The 24,627-nt window shown below is 40.5% G+C and overlaps 1 protein-coding gene across 1 annotated transcript in view; it reads right to left on the minus strand.

Annotated features, from left to right (window-relative positions):
- The window catches only part of ANOS1 (anosmin 1), a 124,594-nt gene that overhangs the window by 9,954 nt on the left and 90,013 nt on the right, over nucleotides 1-24,627 (minus strand). Inside the window, exons 8-11 of the mRNA XM_064143033.1 lie at nucleotides 23,534-23,681; nucleotides 21,011-21,163; nucleotides 4,183-4,277; nucleotides 1,722-1,893 (exon numbers count right to left, since the gene is read on the minus strand). Of these exons, the coding sequence (XP_063999103.1) occupies nucleotides 1,722-1,893; nucleotides 4,183-4,277; nucleotides 21,011-21,163; nucleotides 23,534-23,681 (568 nt within the window). The remainder of the gene's footprint in view (nucleotides 1-1,721; nucleotides 1,894-4,182; nucleotides 4,278-21,010; nucleotides 21,164-23,533; nucleotides 23,682-24,627) is intronic.

Below are 24,627 nucleotides of genomic sequence, written 5' to 3' on the forward strand. Positions count from 1 at the left end.
GCCTATGGCGTGTAAATATGCATGTGTCAGTCACAGGCAGCTGTCCTCCTGCTCCTCTATTTCAGGAAACCTGAGGTCAAATTTTCAGTTTTGAGATGACAAGAAAACACACAGGATAGCACAGAACTCCATGATACAGTTAAAAAGTAAATTTCGTGCTCTTAAACTGCAGTACAAGTTATTAGAGGAACTCTGATTAGAGAAAACATGTGCCTGAGCAGCAAGTTGCCCAGGAAGGCTGCAGTGCTGGAAACTGCCAGGAGGAATGGTGAGGAAATGGTAATGGTGATCAGCAGGACTCTGAGGTGACACATAGAGCACCTTGGGGATGGCAGGGACTCAAAGTGAGAGAGTCACCCACTAACTGAAGAGAGAAGTTTCCAGACTTGGCTGTACAAAGCCATGTCTGACCTCACCTAGTGCTGGCAACAGTTCTGCTTCAAGTATGTGGTTGTGCTAGCTAACTCCAGAGGTCCTTTCTGACTAATAGCTCCACAATTCTGCTCTTCCCATTACACTTTAGAAATACCTATCGTTGTGGCAATGTTGCCAAAGTTATGAGTGCCTTTAGTTGTTGTTTGAGAACACAATTAATGTAAGCAAAATCAAACAGAAAAAGCAGCTTCTATCAGCAGCAAACCATTCAAAAGAGGGGTCATGCCGGTATAATTACATTTAGCTGCCATCATCACAATAACTAACTGAGAAACTGCTCCCCCTTACAAAAATAAAAACTGTGTAACAACAAATGCTGTCATAGGTTTATAAGCAGTCCACTAAAATGATCACCTAATTGACAGAATGGGGATATGCCAGCCAAAATCTATACTGTTCTGTACTTTAGTTGGTTTTTCACAGAAGCGTTAATCGTACAATCATAGAATCAAGCAGGTTGGAAGAGACCTCCAAGATCATCCAGTCCAACCTAGCACCCAGCCCTAGCCAGTCAACTAGACCATGGCACTAAGTGCCTCATCCAGTCTGCTCCTGAACACCTCCAGGGACGGTGACTCCACCACCTCCCTGGGCAGCCCATTCCAATGCCAATCACTCTCTCTGGGAAGAACTTCCTCCTAACATCCAGCCTAGACTTCCTCCAGCACAGCTCTTCAGCATAAGTTTTTTTCTTGGCTTTTGCTCATTTGTATTTTACTTCTTTTATTAGTCAACCCAAAGAACAACAGACATGTTTGAGCTCTTCATCCTCCTAACTCCTTTCTAACACAGCCTAATTCAGTGATGCTAGAATCACAAGAGCAGCACAGGTAGAATGGACAGTTAGAAAAACCCCAGGAAATGTCACCGGGTACTTTGAGCTCAAGTGTGCTTATTGCTGCTAGTTACACTGGTAGAAGAGTGAGACTTCAAAGAAAACTCTATTTTCTCCCATCTAGTTGCTGTAGTGGATATGGCAGAACTCATATCACGGAACTGAGGTGTGGATAGAATCATAGAATCAAGCAGGTTGGAAGAGACCTCCAAGATCATCCAGGCCAACCTAGCACCCAGCCCTAGACCATGGCACTAAGTGCCTCATCCAGTCTTTTCTTGAACACCTGCAGGGACAGTGACTCCACCACCTCCCTAAGCAGCCCATTCCAATGTTCAGAATCTTTCATTTCCAATTTTAGAACTGCTTTTAAAGTTGTCTTTTTATTTTTCAGGGGAGGATTATAAATGCATTTGAAACTATTTGCCTAGTTCTCCAGATCATGCCTCACCTCCTTCAGCAGGACAATTAATGTGCTTGTGGTTTTTTTCTTTAAACATAGAACAAGGTGGGGTAACAAAGAAAGTACTCTCAGCCTTAAATCGACCTTTAGATTTTGCAGGCAAAACAGTCACTTTATATTTGCATGAGAATGCCAAGTCCTTCAGAATCATGTAGTTTTCCTACAAAAAGAAAAACACAAAGGTTACCATGCTGCATACAGACCTCTAGAAGAAAAAAAAAAAAGAATGAAAAATCAGGTTGGCAGAAGATTAAAAAGTTCTCTCCAATGAAATATTTCCTGTTATACTTAACACATGCCAAAATAGCTTTTACTCAGAGAACAAAGGAAACATTGCCCACGTTATGATTATTTTTGAGCAGTAAAATATATTAGTATTTGGATATGTCCTTCAATTCTGCACAGTTCCTTCACCACCTTGCATCAAAGCAACTGGCTTCTAGCACTTAGAACAGCCTCTGTGACATGATGGCAGTAGGGGTAGCAACATGAGGATGTAAGTGCTAATGGAATTAACTAAAGGTAATAAGTGAAGTTAAGCAGCTGTAAATGACAGGCTTCATCTGCATTTAAGTTTTTTAAAGTGCATTCAAAGTCCAGCATGGCATTAGGGGTTCATTTTTTTCCACTTTATTACATTAACTACTTGTGTCTTCTTCTAAGGAAGGAAAGTTCCACAGTCAATGTGTGTGAAGCCATTGACTGGAGAAGAAAACTTTACAGAAAATGTAATTGTCCTACTAAATTCTTATGGGTGCCTAAAGCATTTTTTGAATCTTACAACCTGAAAGCTTTAACATAAATCATATATAAGTAAAATTGGATTTTTTTGTTGTTTGGTTTTGTACTTTTTTATTCCTGCAAAGATGTCCAATATGGTCAAAAGTCTTTCACTGCATTTTACATCTTTATTTCCTTTTACTTTCCTTTTACTTTCCTTTCTTTTTTATTAGAATCATAGAATCAAGCAGGTTGGAAGAGACCTCCAAGATCATCCAGGCCAACCTATCCCCCAGCCCTATCCAGTCAACCAGACCATGGCACCAAGTGCCTCATCCAGGCTTTTCTTCAACACCTCCAGGGACTGTGACTCCGCCACCTCCCTGGGCAGCCCAGTCCAAAGGCAAATTAGTTTCCAGTGTTCTTCTGCATAATTTCCTCTTTTTTTCTAATCCCAAATTGGATTATTCTAACTTCCACTTAGAAGATCATTTTCAACGTGGCATACAAATTCGGCTTAACACAGGATGGGACTTGATTCCTTACCTTCCACCTGCTGGGAGAGTGGTTTAAGCTTCTTGATGCCTCCCTAAAATTGTGACAGGGCCTATAAGCTCAACACTTTGACCTATTGGATCCAGTATCAAGCTTTTCATAGCATCCACCTTCTACTCTTTGCTTGTAATTATCTTCTTTTTTTTTCAAAGAAACCAAATTTCTCAAAGCAGATTCAACTAATTACCATAAAGTGATTGCAAAGAAATTAAACTAACTAATCCTGTAATGCATTTGGGCAGATGTAGAGTCTTTCCTCACATTTGGTGAACATAAACTTCTTCAATGTTAATTTCCTCCTGTCTTCTGAAGCATGGTGACTGAGCATAACATTAGGTCATGAGGGTTTTTTTGTATATCTATAATATTTATTTTGCTGACCCCACACAACAGTGAATCTTATAAGGTAAGAGATTCCTGTATGAGAGGACTCCTTTTGATTTATTATACTCTTACATGCCATTAACTCCACTGAATTGATCTGGTAATATAGGTCTGGGTAAGAAGGAAAGGCGAATTGTGATTTCTCCTATTCTCCATAACCCACTAAATCAACTGTGATGCACCAACCACATTAATGTGTTGTTCTCATAGATGGATGACAGTAGACTGCTAACAAATTGAGCACAAAAACCTGCCACTGCAACATATATTTGGGCTGACATGTGTGTTTTCTCCTTATCTAGTATCTGTCCAACTTCACAATTTAATGTCTAGTATTTTTCAACTCACTTTTTAACTTATTTTGCTACTAGCCTCAGGGTTGTGAAACCCACCTGCATGTCTACAGTACAACCTAGTTTATTAATTGATCTTAATACTGTTCAGTATTTGCACTGTTCTAGAGTCCTATCTAATTACAGATAAAGCTCTATGTTCTATATGCTTTAGAATTATGTAAGTACTTTGCTAGGAATTTTGCTTGCCTGCTCTTGTTTTCTGAGTAACACAGGCAAAAAAGATAAGATTTCAGCCTAGTGTGGATGAAAAGAACTCAAAACAACTAAATGCAAACCAGTCCAGATGCATAATTGTTATGTTTTGCCAAAGAGAAACATAAAAAAGGAACATTCTTATCTGTGAAACATGTTATAAAGCATACTGCATTATGATTCAGAATGATCCTTTTTCTTGCTGCTTAGAAGTCAAATCAGAAGGCTGAATAGAGACTTACATAAGTCAGCTCAGTTACTTTCCTAAGTCCTTTGGTATCATTGTGTGCACAGGATTCCAGTAACCAGTGGACCTGGAACTGATTCATGCTGATATCTACATGATATAAAAAGAAAAGAAAATACATATATTATAATTGTCCTTTCACCATTTAAACTTTTCTGGCTTCTCTGGATAAAAACAGAAGGAATTTTAAATACTTCAGAGCTGGCAGTTTCTCACTTGTCCCTAGGCATCCCTCAACAGTATGGAAACAACACTAAACATCTATGTAACTTAAATCTTACATCAGCTATTGGAAATAACTCAGATTAGTGTACTTACATTTTTGGATATATAAGGATGTACTACTTACATACATTTTTAAATAAAGCACTTGAATTAAGCATTAGAAATACAAAATCTCAATGCTGCTACTTCCAAACATCTTGCAAATGATAGAAATGACTTCATGTCAACAGCCTGTGACTGTTGGACCATTGCAATGCGTGGTGCTACTGGAGAAAATTGTGCCTGAAGATATGTGAAAATGTCTGTAAATCCCTGATCTTTCACCTTTCAGAATACATTATAAGACCTGTTCAGCATCTGTCCAGATGAAATTCTAGTCTTGACTCTCAGGAGTAACACCAAGGGCTTGAGTTTGCTTGCATGTATGTAAATGACAACAGTTGCCGCAGTATCAATCATAGAAGCCTACAACCCTTTTCCAGCCTTCCTATTTTATTTTCTAATACCAACAGCATAAGGAAGCAAAAGAAAGGGTAAGGAAGAATTAGACAAAAGAAGAAAAAATCACCAGGTTCTGTAAATACATCCTGTCATGTTTCTGGATTTACTTCTCCTCCAGGGGATACAAACTTAAGTCAGTTATTATTAATTAGCTTGCTATGACACAGCCACTAATGCCAAGTGCCTGATTGTGGGTTTCAGGAGGGAAAACAAATACCTTGGATGCCTTGAGGGCTGATCTGGCATTAGACTGCTATTAGCAATTTGGATGCAGAAGGGAAGGATTGTAAACTACAGAAAAATAAGTAGCACCTGAAACTAGTTCAAATGGTATTCTGGTAAAAAAAAAAAAGACCAACAACCCAAAAACTGTTAGAATCTCCTGGAAATAGATCTTTGTAGCAGCTATTTTTACAATGACACATATGTTATTTATCTGATTTCTTTGAAAACAACATTTTTTCCAAGAAGAAAATTATAAAAGAAATAACTCACTGCCTTGTGTTCCCCCCCCCACACACACACCAATTTAAAACTAAAGAAAGAAACAGATGTGTTTTCATACGCTTCTTTGTTGCTGGGCTTTCCCAATTGATGTGCCTATTGGATGAAGACACAAACTCACACTGCATTTGTATGCTGGTTTTGTCTGATTTCACTTATTCCACTTTGATCAGTTATTGTCTGTCACCTGCTTGCACCCCCCCTTCCAGGACAAACAAAGCAAACATTTTGCTGCTTGGTACATGAAAACTTCATGTTGTCATATTAAGCATGGTATATTAACAATGTAGAGTCTCTGCAAATTAACCATGGTGAATCTCTAATTGATTGGATATAATCTGATAATCACAACTCTTCATTTTAATCTATTAAATTACCTGCATGTAAGGCTGAGATTCAGATTGCTCTTTATGAAGCTACAAAAATGACTATTTTCACTATAATAATTTTCACTTGCAATCCATAAGAAACTTACTCTCTGCTTTGGAGAGATTATCCAAACCAATTAAGCCTTGCTGTTATCAAAACATCAAGAGCTGAGTAAGACCCTTACCTCAGGCAGGTCACTGAATATCCCCACAGGGGCAACTGGGAAAAGATAAATCCTAAGCATCAGCAGCACAGCATCCAGATGTATCAAATACATCAGTGGAGAGATCTACTAAGCCTCTGTTCAGAAATTTAATTAAACAGGTTGCAACCCAAGATCTTTGCTATTTTCAACTCCCATCACAGTAGAATTCTATTTGCATTTTATTGCAGCTCTACCTCCATCCCTTATGTGAGGTACTGCCCTCTGTTGCAGCTCTACCTCCATTCCTTATGTGAGGTACTGTTCTCTGTTGCAGCTCTACCTCCATTCCTTATGTGAGGTACTGTTCTCTGTTGCAGCTCTACCTCCATTCCTTATGTGAGGTACTGTTCTCTGTTGCAGCTCTACCTCCATTCCTCATGTGAGGTACTGTTCTCAGTTCTTTTCTCTCCTCCTACTTCCCCTCTCTTGTATTAGGAAACTCAGTAACCCTTTTGCAAACAGCTATGGTTTTTGACAACCTTCCTATCTGAGCAAGAAAATCAGAAAGAGGTTAAAAAGATCTGTTATTTCCTCTCCTATCAACTTGGACTGTAAATATAGGATGAAGGCTTTTAATAAGCATAATTTCATATTTTATTTCAACAACAGGAACAAATTAATTCTATGTTTAATAGTGCTCATGTCTGGTATTCTGATAACAACCTGTATTGAAGATAAGATTTTCTTTCTTTTCAGTGAGTATGTAATTAGAAGTTATTTCAAAACCCATTTTGCATACAAGTACCTCATCTGGAATATGCCCTGTCGTGGCAGCACTAGCCAGGGTCTTCTTTTTCCCTTATAAAAGAAGAACGGGGGTGGTTATGTTTCTCATTTCCACTCAGAAGAAAACCTTCTCCAGACTTCTCAGCAATACACAATCTCCTAGTGAGATCACCACTGTAATTTTATCTCAGCTGTCCATTACAAACTCAGTGGTAGGTGCTGGACTGGTAGGTACTAGCTGCAGCCTAGCTGAATGTCAGCTACTACCCCAAAATCAAATGGTGCTGAACTAAGCCAAGCTAAGGTTGCAAGTGTAACCCATAACCACATCTTATTCTGAAAAGCCATTTGAGCAGTTAATATTAACAGAATATGCAGAATGTAATGTGACTGACTTTGGCCAGCTTTGTAAGAAAGCTCTGCTATCCTTTCTGGAACAGATACATAACCCTGGAAAGAACCTGCCAGAGTCCTTCACACTGGTTCCTTGATATTTCAGGTATCACAGGATAAATCTCTTTTTTTTTTATGTGTATAATCCATCTCCTTCTTAATAGTTTGGAATTTTCTTGATTCTGTCATTACAATTAGGAGTCTTTATAAAGCTTGGAGGTCTCTTCCAACCTGGTTGATTCTATGATTCTATGATTCTATGATTCATTTCTCTCATGAAGCACACTAAAAAGGCTTTCACTTGCACAAACAGAAAGCATTCACATTTCCCAGGACTCAAAATATTTGTACAGAAACAGTGAACTTGAAGGACACACTAAGTGCTAGCACTCTTATTTGAGCAGCTCTAAGCTTGTGCAATCAGTCAACAGAATGGTCACTTAAGTCAGAACTCCTTAAGGGGCTGCTGCAGCAGATAACTTACTCAAACAATTACTTTTATTTCCAAGGTGGTGTTTTGTTTTTTTTTTTAATTAAAAAGAAAAAAAGCTGCCACAAACCAGGAAAATTCCTTTCAAAATCTCTGAAAGTTACTGATATGTAAATAACCTCCAGTTGCCCAAGCCAGACTTTTAGAGCTCTCGGAGAGCTGCGCGGAACTAATCTGTTCAAATAAACTAATTGCTAACATTAATTATTTTGGCTATCAGTTTTCAAGTACATTTTCTAAAGGATAAAATAAGTCCCTAGCCTTAAAAAGGTTTACATACAGGCATCACAAAAGCATAAGATGCTTAGTGTGGTGGAGGGCCCATAGGCCCAAACAGGCTTATTCATGCCTTGCCCTGCCTGAACATGTTTTTCTGCCCATAAACAGAGGTAGAATCATAGAACCATAGAATCAAGCAGGTTGGAAGAGACCTCCAAGATCATCCAGGCCAACCTAGCACCCAGCCCTAGCCACTCAGCTAGACCATGGCACTGAGTGCCTCAGCCAGGCTTTGCTTGAACACCTCCAGGGACAGTGACTCCATCACCTCCCTGGGCAGCCCATTCCAAAGCCAATCACTCTCTCTGCCAACAACTTCCTCCTAACATCCAGCCTAGACTTCCCCTGGCACAACTTGAGACTGTGTCCCCTTGTTCTATTGCTGGCAGCACACCTGCCGCCTTACTGCCTGCTGCATGCCACTGCCGCTCAGTCTCCCATGCAGCCATGCACCCTACTGCACACCTGCTGCCTTACTGCCTGCTGCATGCCACTGCCGCTCAGTCTCCCGTGCGGCCATGCACCCTACTGCACACCTGCTGCCTTGTCACTGCCTGCTGCATGCCACTGCCGCTCAGTCTCCCGTGCAGCCATGCACCCTACTGCACACCTGCTGCCTTGTCACTGCCTGCTGCATGCCACTGCCGCTCAGTCTCCCGTGCGGCCATGCACCCTACTGCACACCTGCCACCTTACTGCCTGCTGCATGCCACTGCCGCTCAGTCTCCCGTGCAGCCATGCACCCTACTGCACACCTGCTGCCTTGTCACTGCCTGCTGCATGCCACTGCCGCTCAGTCTCCCGTGCAGCCATGCACCTACTGCACACCTGCTGCCTTGTCACTGCCTGCTGCATGCCACTGCCGCTCAGTCTCCCGTGCGGCCATGCACCCTACTGCACACCTGCCACCTTACTGCCTGCTGCATGCCACTGCCGCTCAGTCTCCCGTGCAGCCATGCACCCTACTGCACACCTGCTGCCTTACTGCCTGCTGCATGCCACTGCCGCTCAGTCTCCCGTGCAGCCATGCACCCTACTGCACACCTGCTGCCTTGTCACTGCCTGCTGCATGCCACTGCCGCTCAGTCTCCCGTGCAGCCATGCACCCTACTGCACACCTGCTGCCTTGTCACTGCCTGCTGCATGCCACTGCCGCTCAGTCTCCCGTGCAGCCATGCACCCTACTGCACACCTGCTGCCTTGTCACTGCCTGCTGCATGCCACTGCCGCTCAGTCTCCCGTGCAGCCATGCACCCTACTGCACACCTGCTGCCTTGTCACTGCCTGCTGCATGCCACTGCCGCTCAGTCTCCCGTGCAGCCATGCACCCTACTGCACACCTGCTGCCTTGTCACTGCCTGCTGCATGCCACTGCCGCTCAGTCTCCCGTGCAGCCATGCACCCTACTGCACACCTGCTGCCTTACTGCCTGGTGCATGCCACTGCCGCTCAGTTCCCAGAAGCAGACCCCACTCGTCTGCCCGCAATCAGCCTGCATGGCCAGCGTTACATCGTACTCCTCCTGCACCTGAGCTCCTGCCTGAGACCCCCTGGACATAGTGCCCAGAAGAGTTCTCTCTTCCTTGTCTCTTTTCTAGTTTCATTACTTTCAACCCTGTGAGTAATTTCATCTAATGGGATTTCCTTTTTTCTACCATGTAACTGCAGTCAGCTCCTTTCTTTGCCTCAAATAGTTTTTTTTCCTGCTTTATATTACATTTATTGTTGCAGAAGAGTGTCAACTTGACAGTAATGAGGAACTGAAGCCCACTTCATAGCTAGAAACCTGGCACAGCATTGACAGGAACAGCAGTGAAGTTTGTTCTTACAACCCAATGAGAACAACCTACTTTCACTCCAGGAGACCAGGTAAATAGATTTAAAGAGGTATGTATTTATTTGTATTTCTGTGATCTACAGCAAGGAAATTGCAGCAGACTGTTTTGGGAACCAGGGCTAGTTCAGCTGGTAGCTTGCCAAAGGGCTTTGGCCAAAGTACTTCATGGCTCCTTACTCCTATTCCACCCAGTCAAGTGGTGAAAATGACAACAGCCACTGCTGTAAAAGCATTTCAGGTCTAGAGCTGTATATTATTCTGTTTGATGGTTGGCTGTTGGATGGAGGGTCTGTACAATTTCACATAAAAATGCCAATTAATGCCAGCTGTGACACCACTAATATGCAGGCTACCACATTACAAAAACCTATTAGAAAAAATAATCAAATGAGATTTGCTGAAAAACAAGATTTGAGAGCAAGCTTGCTTAAAAACAGCAGCTCAAATTAAGGTTTCATTACAATCAAGATGCCTGGCATCAATAAACACAATAACATCAAGCTGATTTCTGCACTGTGACAGCAAAGTAATTAACAAGCAGCCCCTGATAGATTTTCCCATTAGAATAAAATATGGTTGAAAAAAAATAAGTAGACTACAAAATAAGACATACTTACATGAATACCTTTGCCTGGCAGTACAGAAGTGCTCACTGAATATAAATGAGTATATGTCAAATGAGTATTTCAGTAAAGAAGAAATGGTACTCTGTATTTTTCACCAAGTTATCTCAGCCAACTGACTCCTTCCAAAATACATCTGTATAATATGCAAGCTGCGCATCAAAAGCAATTGTTATCAAAGTTTAGAAGACAATTAACAGCAGATTAATCTTCTGTCTTCAGAAGCTAACTTTTCTTCAAACAGAATTTCATAAGGAGACTGACATTCCTGTGAAGCTATTCAATAAGACAATTATCATTGCTATTTGTTCTGCGTGTAGCTAAACACTTGGGTTTGGTATCGATCGTTAAATCTGCTATGTCACAAATAGCAATGATTATTTGTGACTGGCAACAAGGTTTTTGTTTTTCTTCTCATACTGGGAGGTTGATCTTAAAAGCTTCTGAGTAATGTAAGTTCGCAGATGACACCAAGCTAGGAGCAAGTGTTGATCTGTTGGAAGGTAGGAGAGCCCTGCAGAGGGACCTAGACAGGCTGGATGGGTGGGCAGAGGCCAATGAGATAAGATTTAATAAGGCCAAGTGCAGGGTTCTGCACTTTGTCCACAACAACCCCAAGCAGCACTACAGGCTGGGGATTGAGTGGCTGAGAGCAGCCAGGAAGAAAGGGACCTGGGGCTGCCGGTAGATAGTAGGCTGAAGATGAGCCAGCAGTGTGCCCAGTTGTAGACAGCCATAAGGTCACCCCTGAGCCTCCTCTTCTCCAGACTAAACACCCCCAGCTCCCTCAGCCTCTCCTCATAGGGTTTGTGTTCCAGACTGTTCTACACCTCTCTCAATGATGCCATTTCTTGCCAACATTTGAATCTGGAGTTAATGATAGGGCAGGAAATGATGACAGAATAACAAACATTATTTATGGTAGTCCAGCAAATGTAAAGAGAGTCATCAACCTCAGCACACAAAGGTAAGCACACTTCAGCTTCAAGTAATGACAAAATGCTGCACTGATTTGCTACCACATTGTGAGCCCTTCTGCACCCTTCCTTTTAAAAACGATGTTGTCCATGTGTGCTGTCTCTGGCATTTTAGAGAAGCTCTCTTTAAAAACAGGCCTGGCTCTTTAGCTGCCTGTGCATTGGTTCATCCAGTAGTAAAAGAGCAAAAAACAACCCCAAAGTGTTAAATGTTAGGTTATGAATTTCATGGTATTCATGACACCTCTGAGAAAAAGAACTCTCTAATAATCACCTATTGAAGCAGTATAATTAAAATAAACACCAAACCCCTCAGCTGATATTTAAACTTCATTCAATAAACACTTTCTAACAAGGCAAACTATACTGCTTCCTGCCCTTACATGGTGTATAAGCAAAGCTGTAGATTTTGTTTCTCACATTATGCCACTTAAAACAAACTTTCTATACAACACATTCTTGCATAATAAAATTGTATGCCTTTCTGAAAATCAGATGAATAATTAGCATGTCATTTAAAGACAGGCCTGAGCCCCAGGATTTCTGTCTCCATCTAGATCTGGGAAGCCTCAGGGGTTAAAGATGTTTATATTCATTAATTTAATTTTAGGATACTCTGTAAGGCAGATTACCTCTACCCTATGCTAGTTTGAAGCTAGCTAGGATGTTTTGGTGAGAAGGACTAGATTGTAAGCTGTGAAAGGAAAACAAGGGTGATGTCTACTTCACTCATAGGCTTGCTGAGATGTATAAGAATAAAAGCAAAACATAGATAAGGGAGTCCACTCCCACTTGGGCTGCTGGCTGAGCTGCATCTCTAACCTCACCCTCTATTTTCTTTTCTAATCCACTTTTGCTTCCTAACCCCCCCTGGCCGAACCTCCATTCTTTCTTGGGACTGGGGTAAGGTTGAGAGGGGCAGGGGGAAGGTGCAGGGGTGGTTGGGAGCTCCTCCTGGAGACTCAGGTTTCTGGGTGGGCTGCTATGTTTCTGTATTACCTTTTACCTTGTATATACCTGTATATATTGTAAATATCTGCTTGTATATTGTGCTAGCTGTAAATATAAGCTTCATTCATCTTTCCAGGGCCAGCTGAGTCAAGCCTGGGTGATTGCTAAAGTGTGGGGGGGCAGGGAACACCCAAACCATCACATAACCTCACTCCTTTTCCCACACAAAATCCTATAGAAAGTGAGTTCAACAATATCTCATTCTGGTTTTCTATTGCAAGGAAATTTGCCTCTTGTAAGATTTAAGTCTCAAAAGAGCTGCTTGTAGCCTGAACAGAAGGTTCCTACATCTTCCTCTCAGAGTCAGGTTTTAAAAGGTGTCTAAGCATCCAAACCCTGAATTTAACAATAAACACACAAGTTGAAGGCTTGCTACAGTTATCTGTCTGTTGATAATGTCAATAGGTATTCTATCATTAACTTTAGCCTTCTGTGTAACTTTGACAAATCTGAACACAGTTAGGCTATACTGACAGTAATATTCTATCTGGGAGTAATTCCCAACTCCAGAGTCAAAATACAGACTCAGCTCACCCTTAACTCCACAGCATGAGATGCAGAGATGCACCTGCTGCTCCCTTCTCTCACATACCCTATGCAAAAGCCATTTGGGTGAGTTTGCACCACATACAATGCTCCACCAAGCAGCCAAACTGGAATTTCATTGTGTGCACTGTGGTTTACTGTATCAGGATGTTGCTCTGCTGAACTGCTATTTATTAAGTTAAAAGTATTAATATGCAATTTCTGAATATTCAATTTAAGGCTACTGAATCTATGTGGAAAAGACAAGGAACAAAAACCCACCCAAGTTAAATATCTCTAAAAGCATGTGCACAGAGACAGAGTGAACTGCCTCCTGTGTCTTCAGTGTTAAGTATTAGTATTCAAATGAAGATAGTAGAGGGTCCAAAACAAATTAAAATATGTGGTTCTTCACAGCACAAGTTCTTAATCCTCTGGAACTCCATAACCCAGGATATTTAAGATGCCTAAAATTTGCACACTGGATGTTATCATGGCAGAGAAATGCATCAGAAGTAAAGAAATACAACACACTCACAGCGGGCTCAGGAAACACCATGAACTAGAAGCTGTCTGAAGCTGGGACAGCAATTACATGCTTGCCATATGCTTATGTTCCTTTGGGTTTCTTTCTGGCCACTGATGAGATCCTTTACTACCATGAAGTTTTTTATCTTCAGCTCATGGCCACAGAGTTTAAAAGCAACTGGTAAGAACTCATTATTCATCAGCTGCATGCATGTGACATCATCCAATTTAGGTTGCAATTTCAGTGTCAGACTTTGTGTGTCTGTGTGTGTCTTTTCCTCAGCTCTAGCTAGCCATTCAGACAGTCCAGTTTTCTTCCCTGTTTATAGTATTTATGCAGCTGCTTTTATGGTTAGCTTATAAACTAGGCTAATTAAACAATATGAGCCATAAAGAGGCACATGGAGGAAATCTGATCCAATTTACTAGAGGACGCCCATTAGTTTAAATGATCTTTACTGTAAGCATGATAACTTGCTGCTGATAGTGTAACCCTCCCTGGTTCATTAGCTAAATACGGTACTTAGGACTTTGGCAGGCTCAGAGAGCACCCCCATAGCTGACAATAGGTATCTTGCTAGACAGCAGTACCTCAGTATCTTTTTACTCACAGTAGGAATGGTAAGATTGTTCCAGGTATGATAGCATAAACATGTAAGACAAAGCTTTGACTGAATGTGACCCAGTGATAGTCTGGGGAGAGGAGGGGAAGAACTGGACAGCAAAAAGCTTGCCATTTCATCCCTCAGGTTGTCTAACAGATGTTGCCATTGACAATCTCAGTGACACTATATACATATATAAAATAATAATTCTATAATTAATCTAATTAATTAATTATAATTAATTCTACTTAATGCTATATAAAATAATGAATTTTATAAGTTGTGCTACTACTCTCAAAAAGTAATAAGAAATGTATAAAACTATGTACTGAGCAGACAGATATTATAGAAACACATAAAGATGATGGCTTTGAAAACATTTTTTCCCTGAAGAATAAAAAAATCAGGTAAAAATGTCTTTATTAGGTGGCCAGTCACTTTTTTTCAGTGTTTTAAAGTGGATTAAATCTTGATAAAGGATTTCTCAATGCAGTATTGGATGTGTATTTACAGTCTGACTTATCCCATGTAGTGGTGGTATATTTTCAGACTGCACTTAGGGACCAGGTAGTTTGCAATGCCATTTCAATGTGATCTTTTCATGTAAGTTTAAAAAATCAAGCTTCAATTTCTATTTGATTATTAAGTTTAAGAATTAAAAAAAAAAACAAACTTCTTTTAAATGCATAAATTAATCCAAATTAAATATACCTTCACAATTAATAAAGGTGTTCTGGAGTATGATTCAGGTCATAGTTAGGGCTTGTGATCAGCAAACGCTGTAGGTTTTAAAAAGAAGCAGTAAGTGGATGAGCTATAAGAAATGTTAGAATTGGATTGATGAATGTTCTGGACCACACTAGTCCAGTACAACCACAATCTGCCTTCAGCACACATCAGTGGGTGCCTGCTAAGCAAAATAGTCTTCTGTGCTGCCTGAACTCTGGGACCACAATGGGTAGTTCTGATTTGGCTTCTGATATTTGATTTCCTGGCAGACTTTGAATCACTTCCAATTGCATTCCTGGGACTAATAACTGGATAGACATGATCCTAAATCTCTCATACTAAGAGCTTTAACCACCTACCCTGAAAGGTACAGAGGTTTGGAAGCAAATGAAAGGCATTCAAGTAATGGTTTTCTGTTGTTCCTGTGGAAACATGAAGAAATGCAATAAACTATGCCTTTTAAAAGGCTCCCCAAAATTGTGCTCTTTGCAGGGGAGATGCCACTGAGGTTGCTGCTGTAAATGTGATTTGAAAGTTTTAGTATTTTTCCAGGTAGTCAGTTGCACACTACTTGAGAAGTTGCCCACTATTTCTTCTACCAAAATGTGTTATTTGTTGCCCTTTCTCATGACTCCCACCAGCAACATTTCAAGTATTGCTAGCACATCACATTTGGACATAAAGCAAATACCCAAGTCCTGTGGTCAGTTTACAAAGTGCAAGTGGAGGTGGTCAGATGCTCCTCTTTCCAGCTTCTCCAGGCAGCAAAAATGTGAAGAGATTTTACAAAACAGCAGTGAAATAAAATCTTATTCCTGGATCTTATTCCTGGAACTACATTAAGCTTATGTCAAAGTTAAGGAGGAGTAGGAATCACAGAATCATAGAATCAATCAGGTTGGAAGAGACCTCCAAACTCAGCCAGTCCAACCTAGCACCCAGCCCTAGCCAGTCACCTAGACCATGGCACTAAGTGCCTCAGCCAGGCTTTTCTTGAACACCTCCAGGGACAGTGACTCCACCACCTCCCTGGGCAGCCCATTCCAATGCCAATCACTCTCTCTGCCAACAACTTCCTCCTAACATCCAGCCTAGACCTCCCCTGGCACAACTTGAGACTGTGTCCCCTTGTTCTATTGCCGGTTGCCTGGAAGAAGAGACCAACCCCCACCTGGCTACAACCTCCCTTCAGGTAGTTGTAGAGAGCAATGAGGTCACCTCTGAGCCTCCTCTTCTCCAGGAGTCTCACAGAGGATACATTTGACAAGATATTCTTTTAGCTCTGGAACACTTTCCCACAACATTAAAGCCAACAACATTACTTCCCCAGGCAGGATGCTGGGGAAGCCCATAGGATACAGGCATCTGAGTCAGCTGCAGCACATGAGGAAAAGCAAAATTTTGCAATGTCCACCAGTGAATTTATATAGAGTTGATCTAGTCAAAGCTTCCTATGCTTGGGGCCAGCTTTACTAATTAAATCCCTAAATCCAAATGCACATGATGTGGACCCACATGATCAGCCTCTGCTGAGCCAGTGCTTCTGTATTCACACAGAAACGTGAAGGAAACATACTGGTGTATACTCCACTATAATTAACAGCAAGGTCTTCTTGTTGAAAGAACCATCTGGACACAGTGATAGCTTCAAGTACAAACATTTTACTGCTAAAATATCTGTACTCAGAAAATGGCCAGCTGCTCAAATACTGATCTTCATAGTGCACCAGTTAGCACCGAACTAAATAACCCCCCTGTGTTAAGCAACTACTGCTCAGCTCTTCACATTAAGAGCTAGAAGCTCCAGCTGGCATTAGCTTCAACAGCACAAGTTCTGTAAGAAAAGACTATAGTATAACCTAGGGAAAGCTTTCAGTTATTTTAAAACCTGCCATATGAAATACCTTCTTGCAAACAACGAGTCAGCACACACAGTCACTTCATTTATCTCCCTGAACTAAGTGAAAGTTAATTTTGTTTTCCTAAGATCTGGTTTTAAAAGCATTTGTGGCAGCTTTGTTTGCTTTGCCTTGCATTTTATTCTTCTCTGTAATTTAGTTCATTATTCTTGTTTGGTTGATTCATCAGACAATGGAGGATTCTTTGCCTCTCCCTCCCTTCAGTGTTCTCCTTTCTTTTTTTTTTTACTGCTTTAGCATTTGCCAGCAACACAAAGAAAGAAGCCTGAAGCCAAGTCTTAATGCATTTTAAATATTTGTCTTTTTAACCAAAACCAAGGGGCAGATATATTGATTTTAAATATCTAGAAGTACTTTAAATGTTTAATTTAAACAGAGGATATAAATGCTTATAGATTTCATTCACAGAAAAGCAAAGGAAACTAAAGCTTTACCTAGGCAAGGAAAGTTACATTACACTCAAATAACAGGCACTAAGAAAACAGTAGTGAAGGTAGAGTAATGGGTTAGAAAACAGTACTGTGACACGCTGCTTTGGAAAGAAATCAAACTAAATTACATTCCAATATTTTCCTGTATTACAACTGCTGCAGCAGCTGATGAGAATCGATGCATTTAGCTTCCTTTTTTTTCCTTTTCCTATGGGAATTCTCTAATTTCATACCCTGAATGTACACAAATGTTCAGTATCTTGAAGGCTCTTCAGCTGAAGTTCAACATCTCAGCTCTCCAGTTGTCAAACCACTGAGAAACAGAGAAAGCTTAAGGAACTTCTTATTTTCACACTTGTCTCTTCCAACCCTGATGATACTATGATACTATGATATGATACTTTCACTTTCAGAGTTTGACTACTGTCCAAGCTACCTGGGATAGGTAATCCTTTTAAAGAAAGAGTTCAGAGTGCAAACATTTTTGGTAATAGGCAGTACTCTGTTAAAAGTTATTTGTTTAGACTGATTCCATGATTTGCCATAAAGAGCACATCATTTCTAGTTTCACACAGTCAAGATGGCAAAAAACCCTGGCCACAAGCAAGATCTTCTTTCCATTTACAAAAGTGGGATTCATTCTGCCTAAGGAATGTACTGAGTTTCTCTAATCCGAGGCCTAAGTCGGAGGCAGCAAGTGAAAGACACTTTCTTCCTTCAGAAAGAAGCCATTGTATTAACATAATTATGATATGCTTTTGTGATGACTCTGTCTAGAAAAATTATGTGCATTTGCTAAGCACCTTGTACTGCTTGAAGCATGCAGTTAATTTGTGCTAGCATACATCCTGAAGCAAAGTTATTATTGCACTCAAGCCAAAGCATTCAAACTAAAAGATTACTTCAGAAAAGAGATTTGTTTTAATGTAAAGTCCAGATCCTACATTCCATTCATGCTTACTGGAGCTAATGGGACTTAAGAAATTACACTTGAGAACAGACCTATATAAATCTGAGGCCTTTAACTCAAAATACTCTGCTCAGTTCCTGAGTACTGATAAGCAATCCTTTCTTTATTGTATAATAAAGTTGTGTCAGTAATTGTTTGCAACACTCCTTCTACTGCAGTTGTAGCATGGGACAGAAGTCTGACAAATTCTATCCAGAGGGATGATACTAACCCAAAAGCTTCAGCCCTGATGACATCATTGCGGTCATTCAGTGGCTTCCTTGAGGTACATCACCAAACAACATTGTGGAATATCTCTCTTGTTGTAGTGGAAAAATTATCTTTGAATGTCAAGAGGCATGGCCATGCGTTCTGGAAATCCTGAAGGTACACTGCAATAAACTGCTAAGTGGTTTCTGCTGCCTGATATTCATAAAGGACAAATTCCCTGTCATCCAGAAAACAATAACAACATCTGTGATAAGGCCTGATGGATAATACCAAACAACTTGATTTAACATCAGAGTTCTACTTTGAGCAGATGGTTGGACCATCTGAACTCCAGAGATCCCTTCCAAATCATTTAAATGATGATTCTGTTCTATTTTATACTTTCAGAAAGAGTAAAATGGTTCAAATTCAAAAGCAAAACAATTTCTTTACTAAGAACCAGACAAGTTAAAGTAATCAGCTAAAACAAGCTTAAGAACATGTTTGTGTTCTTAAGTGGTCCAAGACTGCAAGAGATACAAAGAAGCCTTTCCTTCTGCTTGCTTCTGTAATTTGTGGTGTGCTATGATTGTAAGGTTATTGGAAGGCAGCAGGCAGCATTTCCATGGAGCCATCTTGGTTTTGAACAGCATTTTTAAACCCCCAACAGCCTAAACAGAGTGGCAGGGCCACTGTACTCAGGAACACTACAAAAACTGCAGTCACTACTACAGGAAATGAGTAACACTCTTACAAAGTGGAGAATTGCTGTTTTAGCAGTTGGTAGAGTTTTCTTCACAGCTAAAAGACATTCAACATACCATACTGGTCTAAATGTCTTCATCCTTCAAAAAGAAATCAAAACATCTAAATGACATTTACTTCACCATCACTGAAACTATCCCTTGTTAGGACCATGGAGCCCATCACAGAAGCACAAAAAACATTGAAAAATCAAACTAGACAAAACAAAGACTGTTATAACCCATTGAAATTTGGCTTTATTTATAAATGTACAACATATTCAAGCTTCAGGAATTATTTTTTTTAATGGAAAGGGAGCTCTTACCATTATCAATATACCTATTTCAAATGGGTTCATCATTGTTTTAAATTTAATTTGGTTTAAAGTCATACATTCTAATTTAGGACTACAGAATGCCTGTGTTCCTGTACTGGTAGATAGACAGATAGATTAGATAGATAGATGGATAGATAGATAGATAGATAGATAGATAGGTTTTAATAGCAAACTACAGAATAATGAGAACATTAGAGCAATCAACAGGGACTCCTGTTTTCACCCACCATGTAGAAAACAAAGAGGACAATTCCCTGGATTAGATAGATAGATAGATAGATAGATAGATAGATAGATAGATAGATAGATAGATAGATAGATAGATAGATAGATGGGTTTCAATAGCAAACTACAGAATAATGAGAACATTAGAGCAATCATAGAATCATAGAATTAACCAGGTTGGACAAGACCTCCAAGCTCATCCAGTTCAACCTAGCACCCAGCCCTAGCCAGTCAACTAGACCATGGCACCAAGTGCCTCATCCAGTCTTTTCTTGAACACCTCCAGGGATAGTGACTCCACCACCTCCCTAGGCAGCCCATTCCAAACAACAGGGACTCCTGTTTTCACCCACCATGCAGAAAACAAAGAGGTCAGTTCCCTGGCAGGAAGAATTTGAAGTCTGACTGCCTACTTGCAGTGAAATTGCCTAGACATTATGCCATAGAGCAGGTTAAAAAAAAAAATCTCTCTTACTATTTCTTGTGATAATTTCTGCACTCTTCTATCTCCTACAACTCCCTAAATAGAACTTGAGACAGTGCAGCTCACAAAGGAGCAAGAGGTGTGTAAAATACTAGAAGGGTTAGAGTGCTTTCAAACAGCTGCCATAGGTAAACCAGAGCACTATGTGACAATGGATATGTTACTAGAGAGCATGAAAGGTAAAACTCTTTTCTTAAATTTCTGAATCTGATTAGACATTTAAAATTTAGGGCATTTTTCCTTTAGACTAGAAGCCTTAAACAGAAATTTGTTACGTTGTTCTGAAAAACAGAAAGGTTCATGTGAAATCAATTCAAAGACTTTTCCAGTGGTTGTGGCCAAATATTCCTCCTCATCTAATTCAAGGTGACTGATAACATTTGGCATAAAGCCAGTTGTGACCTTACTATGAGCCACTATAACTCTAAATTTTGTGGTTTAAACTAGAGGTTAGCTTCTGTGAGACACCTTTGCATGATTTCCATATGCAGCCATTTCCTGACCCATTACTCAATTGACAACATCTAACAAGCAACATTGCAGTGGCACCAACAGAAAATCTGCCCAGAAACCATGTGTGCCACCTGTGACCACACTTCAGGGAGTCAACACTCACACCTAAAAGCTCTGTGGAACATAAGGTTGAATTCTGCTTCCCTATTTAAAACTGATTTCCACTGAACTAAAAATTAATTCCCACTGAACTAAAAAATTACTTCAAGTCTGGGAATATTCAGTGTCCCAGTATGACTGACTGTAATTTCTTGATAGCTGACCAATGTCACTTCCCTCTATCAGCCACATATACACCCCTAACACAGAGAGGAGGCAAAGTTTCACTCTAACGTGAAGATGAAGGTGGAGAGAAGGAAGAAAGATAGATGTAGGATTTAACTTTGAACGACTGTATATGGTTCTTATACCAATGTTCTGCAACTCTGAGGCAGTTGATGGGAGTTCCTCCTTAGAAAAAAATAAACAAAAAAATCTGACAAACCTGTCTTCTTCCAGTAGACTTTGACCTGAAGTTGATTGTCCTGATAGAAAGGAGTTCCAATTTTAAGAAAACGAGTGGTTTTTCTTCTCTGAAATGTTGAGTAAGGATCAAGCAGTCCTTTCTGGGGCTTCCCAGCTGAAGATGACTGTTCCTCTGCAGTATACAGAACAAACATAATGACTATGTTAACAGCACTGAAATTCAGAACATAATACTGTCTTTAATCCAAATCACCTTACTGCAGTATCTTACCTATATTAAAGTCATATATGACTTTATATATGGAGGTGTTCAAGAAAAGACTGGATGAGGCACCTGGTGCCATGGTCTAGCTGACTGGCTAGGGCTGGGTGCTAGGTTGGCCTGGATGATCTTGGAGGTCTCTTCCAACCTGGTTGATTCTATGATTCCGTGATTCACTCTTTTCTTTCTCTGTGGGTATTGAGCATCTGCTTTAGTTGACTCTACTTTGAGCCAGAGGAGACTGGACTTGGAATGGGCTGCCCAGGGAGGTGGTGGAGTCACTGTCCCTGGAGGTCTTCAAGAAAAGACTGGATGAGGCACTTAGTGCCATGGTCTAGCTGACTGGATAGGGCTGGGTGCTAAGTTGGACTGGATGAGCTTGGAGGTCTCTTCCAACCTGGTTGATTCTATGATTCTATGATTTCTGAAGGGAGGGAAAGAGGGCAGAGGGGGAGGAGGTTTGGGTCGGGAGCCTCCTGGCAGTCTGATTGATTTTGGGAGGGATTTTGTGTTTCTGTATTACTTTTAACTTGCATATAACTGCAAATACTTGTGTATGTTGTGTATCTATATGCTTCTAAATTGTACTAAGCTGTAAATATAGCTTCATTCCTTAACTTCCAGCAAGCTGAGTCTAGTCTGGGTGAATTCATTGTGTTTGGGGGAGTAGGTAACTTTCAGAGCATCACAAACCATTATGCTAATATTACCTCAAAGGAAATGTCAAATTGATAGACAGAAGCACAAACTTAAAACTGTTAGGTATGCCTCAACTTAAAAGTATTTTAGTTTTACTAGATCTGTGCATTGCTGATCTCCATCTGCTCTACTTCCAGAAAAACCAGGGCACCAATTTAGAATATTTCTATATAAAGATCAAGAGAGAGAATCTTGCTGTATTTCCCAGAAGTGAAGCATACAAATATAGTGAGGTAATGTATTTCTAACTGTGGGGAAATAGAACATCAGAGGGCCAGGGTCAGAGCTCACAGAGGTCTGTAGGACTAAATTACTTTAGTGCGTTACGGACTACTCTGTATTCTAACAATAGGAACAGACACCTAAAAACCCAGAGCTTAGTTCCACAGAGAGCAGAGTAGCTGACAGTGGGAATTCAGTGAAATTGGGATGTTGCTTCTGGAGCTACTTCCCAAAGGCCATGGAAGTCCCCAAATAAAGAGAGGGCAGGAAGGTCATGTCCTAGATAATATTTCAAGTAATATTATTTCTCCCTTTCCTATCTCTCCATCTGCTTCTGAGTATTCTTTAAAGTACCTCAGGTAGGACTGAATCTGTATCTAACTTCAATGAGATTCGAAAAGTGAATCTGCATCTCCCTAGGACTAGATATTTTGTTTTCTATGTAAGCTATAATTCAGCCATTTGTTTCCAAATCTCCTGAGAAGGCCAAATACACTTCACAGGAGAGTGCTCTCTTGTCTGAAATGTGTGACACCAGTGGCTTAGGCTCAAAGAATCTTGAGTAGTTTACATCACGGCTTAGCAGAATGCAGGCTCAGATTTGTCTAAGAACTTATTATTGAAGTACTCTGTTGTGAAACAAATCTGTGTTTCAGTTCTTGCAAGTGCTGATTTACAATTAAAAGGAAAATACTATTCATTAACTAAATGGATGTTGGGCACAATCCTGTTTAATATCTTTACTGATGATCTGGATGAGGGGATTGAGTCCACCATCAGTAAGTTTGCAAATGACACCAAGATAGAAGCAACTGTTGATCTGTTGGAGGGTAGGAGTACTCTACAGAGGGACCTTAACAGGCTGGATAGAAGAGCATAGCTCAATGGCATAAGATTTAACAAGGCTAAGTGCCAGGTTCTACATTTTGGCCACAACAACCCCATGCAGCTCTACAGGCTGGAGACAGAGTGGCTGGAGAGCAGCCAGAAAAGAGTGACCTGAGGCTTTCAGCTGGCTGAACATAAGCCAGCAGTGTGCCCAGCTGGCCAAGAAGGCCAATGGCATGGTGGCTTGTATCAGGAATAGTGTATTTAGCAGGCCAGGGAAGTCATTCTTCTCTTGTACTTAGCACTGGTTAGGCCACACCTTGGGTGATAGGTTGGACTGGATGATCTTGGAGGTCTCTTCCAACCTGGTTGATTCTATGATCCTATGATTCTATGATTCTACTGCACCCAGTTCTGGGCCCCTCAGTTTAAGAAAGATGTTGAGATGCTCAAATCATTACATAGAACATTCAAATTCCAGACAAAAGAAAAGGTATAAAGCATTTAGGTATCTGAATATGAACTACTCACTATTATTCCTGGTGTCTTGAGTTGTGCTGAAATGGAGAGAAACCTTAGCACTCTTCAGGCGTATTTGACCCCAACGTGTTACCGCCTGCAGTTCTACATTGTAGTTGCTGTTGGGCTGGAGTCCCTCCAGGATGACATAATTTTGGGCCTGCAATAGAAGAGAATAAATATACAAAGTAGTTACAGTATTACTGAAACACAGGCCTTATTAAAAGCAGGGTTGTTATCTTAGGCACAGTACACTTGAAATTAGAAAAGTCATGTGTAAATTTCAAGAGAGCAAAACTTCCTTCCCTTAAAAAATACTTTATCAGACTCTGTTTTTCTGTATCATTTAAAAAATATTAACCTTTTTGTTGCTTACCTAAACTTGGCAGTCACTTAGAAAATACAGACACCTGCTGCTTGGGTTAAAACTCAAGGGTTTCTTTTGCATATAACATTTTTTTTCCTACACTAAAATTATTTTAGCCAAAGAAATCTAAGTGTTATTACTCAATGTCTGTGCTAGCGAAGCAACCGAAACCTTTTTTCTCCAGACAGTCTGCCTGGAGACAGCTAAAACACAGCATTCAGTACATTTGTCAATATTTTCTATTTGTTTTAACTGCTGAAAATAAAAATTAAATACAAAACCCCCAAACCCACAACAGAAATATCCTTTCATTGGTAAGAACACTTTTCCACTGCAGAATGGAGAGAAGAAAAAATAGTTTCCGTTGTCACAAAAGTGTCTGAAATGAGGAAACATCAGCACAGGATTATCATTTTCCAGTCAGTAATCTGTTAATTAGGGCAAGTCTCATAGATACTGCAAATAAGAGACAAGGCTTTTCAGTATTCTTAGATTTCTAAAGCTTTTTGAAATGTATTCATAAAAACTCCTTCCTAGCTCGTATCTCAGACAGGCTCACAGGATGCTAGAGGTTGGAAGGGACCCAAAGAGATCATCCAGTCCAACCCCCATGCCACAGCAGGATCATACAATCTAGCTCAGGGCATACTGGAATGGGCTGCCCGGGGAGGTGGTGGAGTCACCGTCCCTGGGGCTGTTCAAGGCAAGGTTGGAAGTGGCACTTGGTGCCATGGTCTAG

This window comes from Pogoniulus pusillus, chromosome 5 (genome assembly GCF_015220805.1).
Source record: "Pogoniulus pusillus isolate bPogPus1 chromosome 5, bPogPus1.pri, whole genome shotgun sequence".
In the NCBI taxonomy this organism is placed as follows: Eukaryota; Metazoa; Chordata; class Aves; order Piciformes; family Lybiidae; genus Pogoniulus; species Pogoniulus pusillus.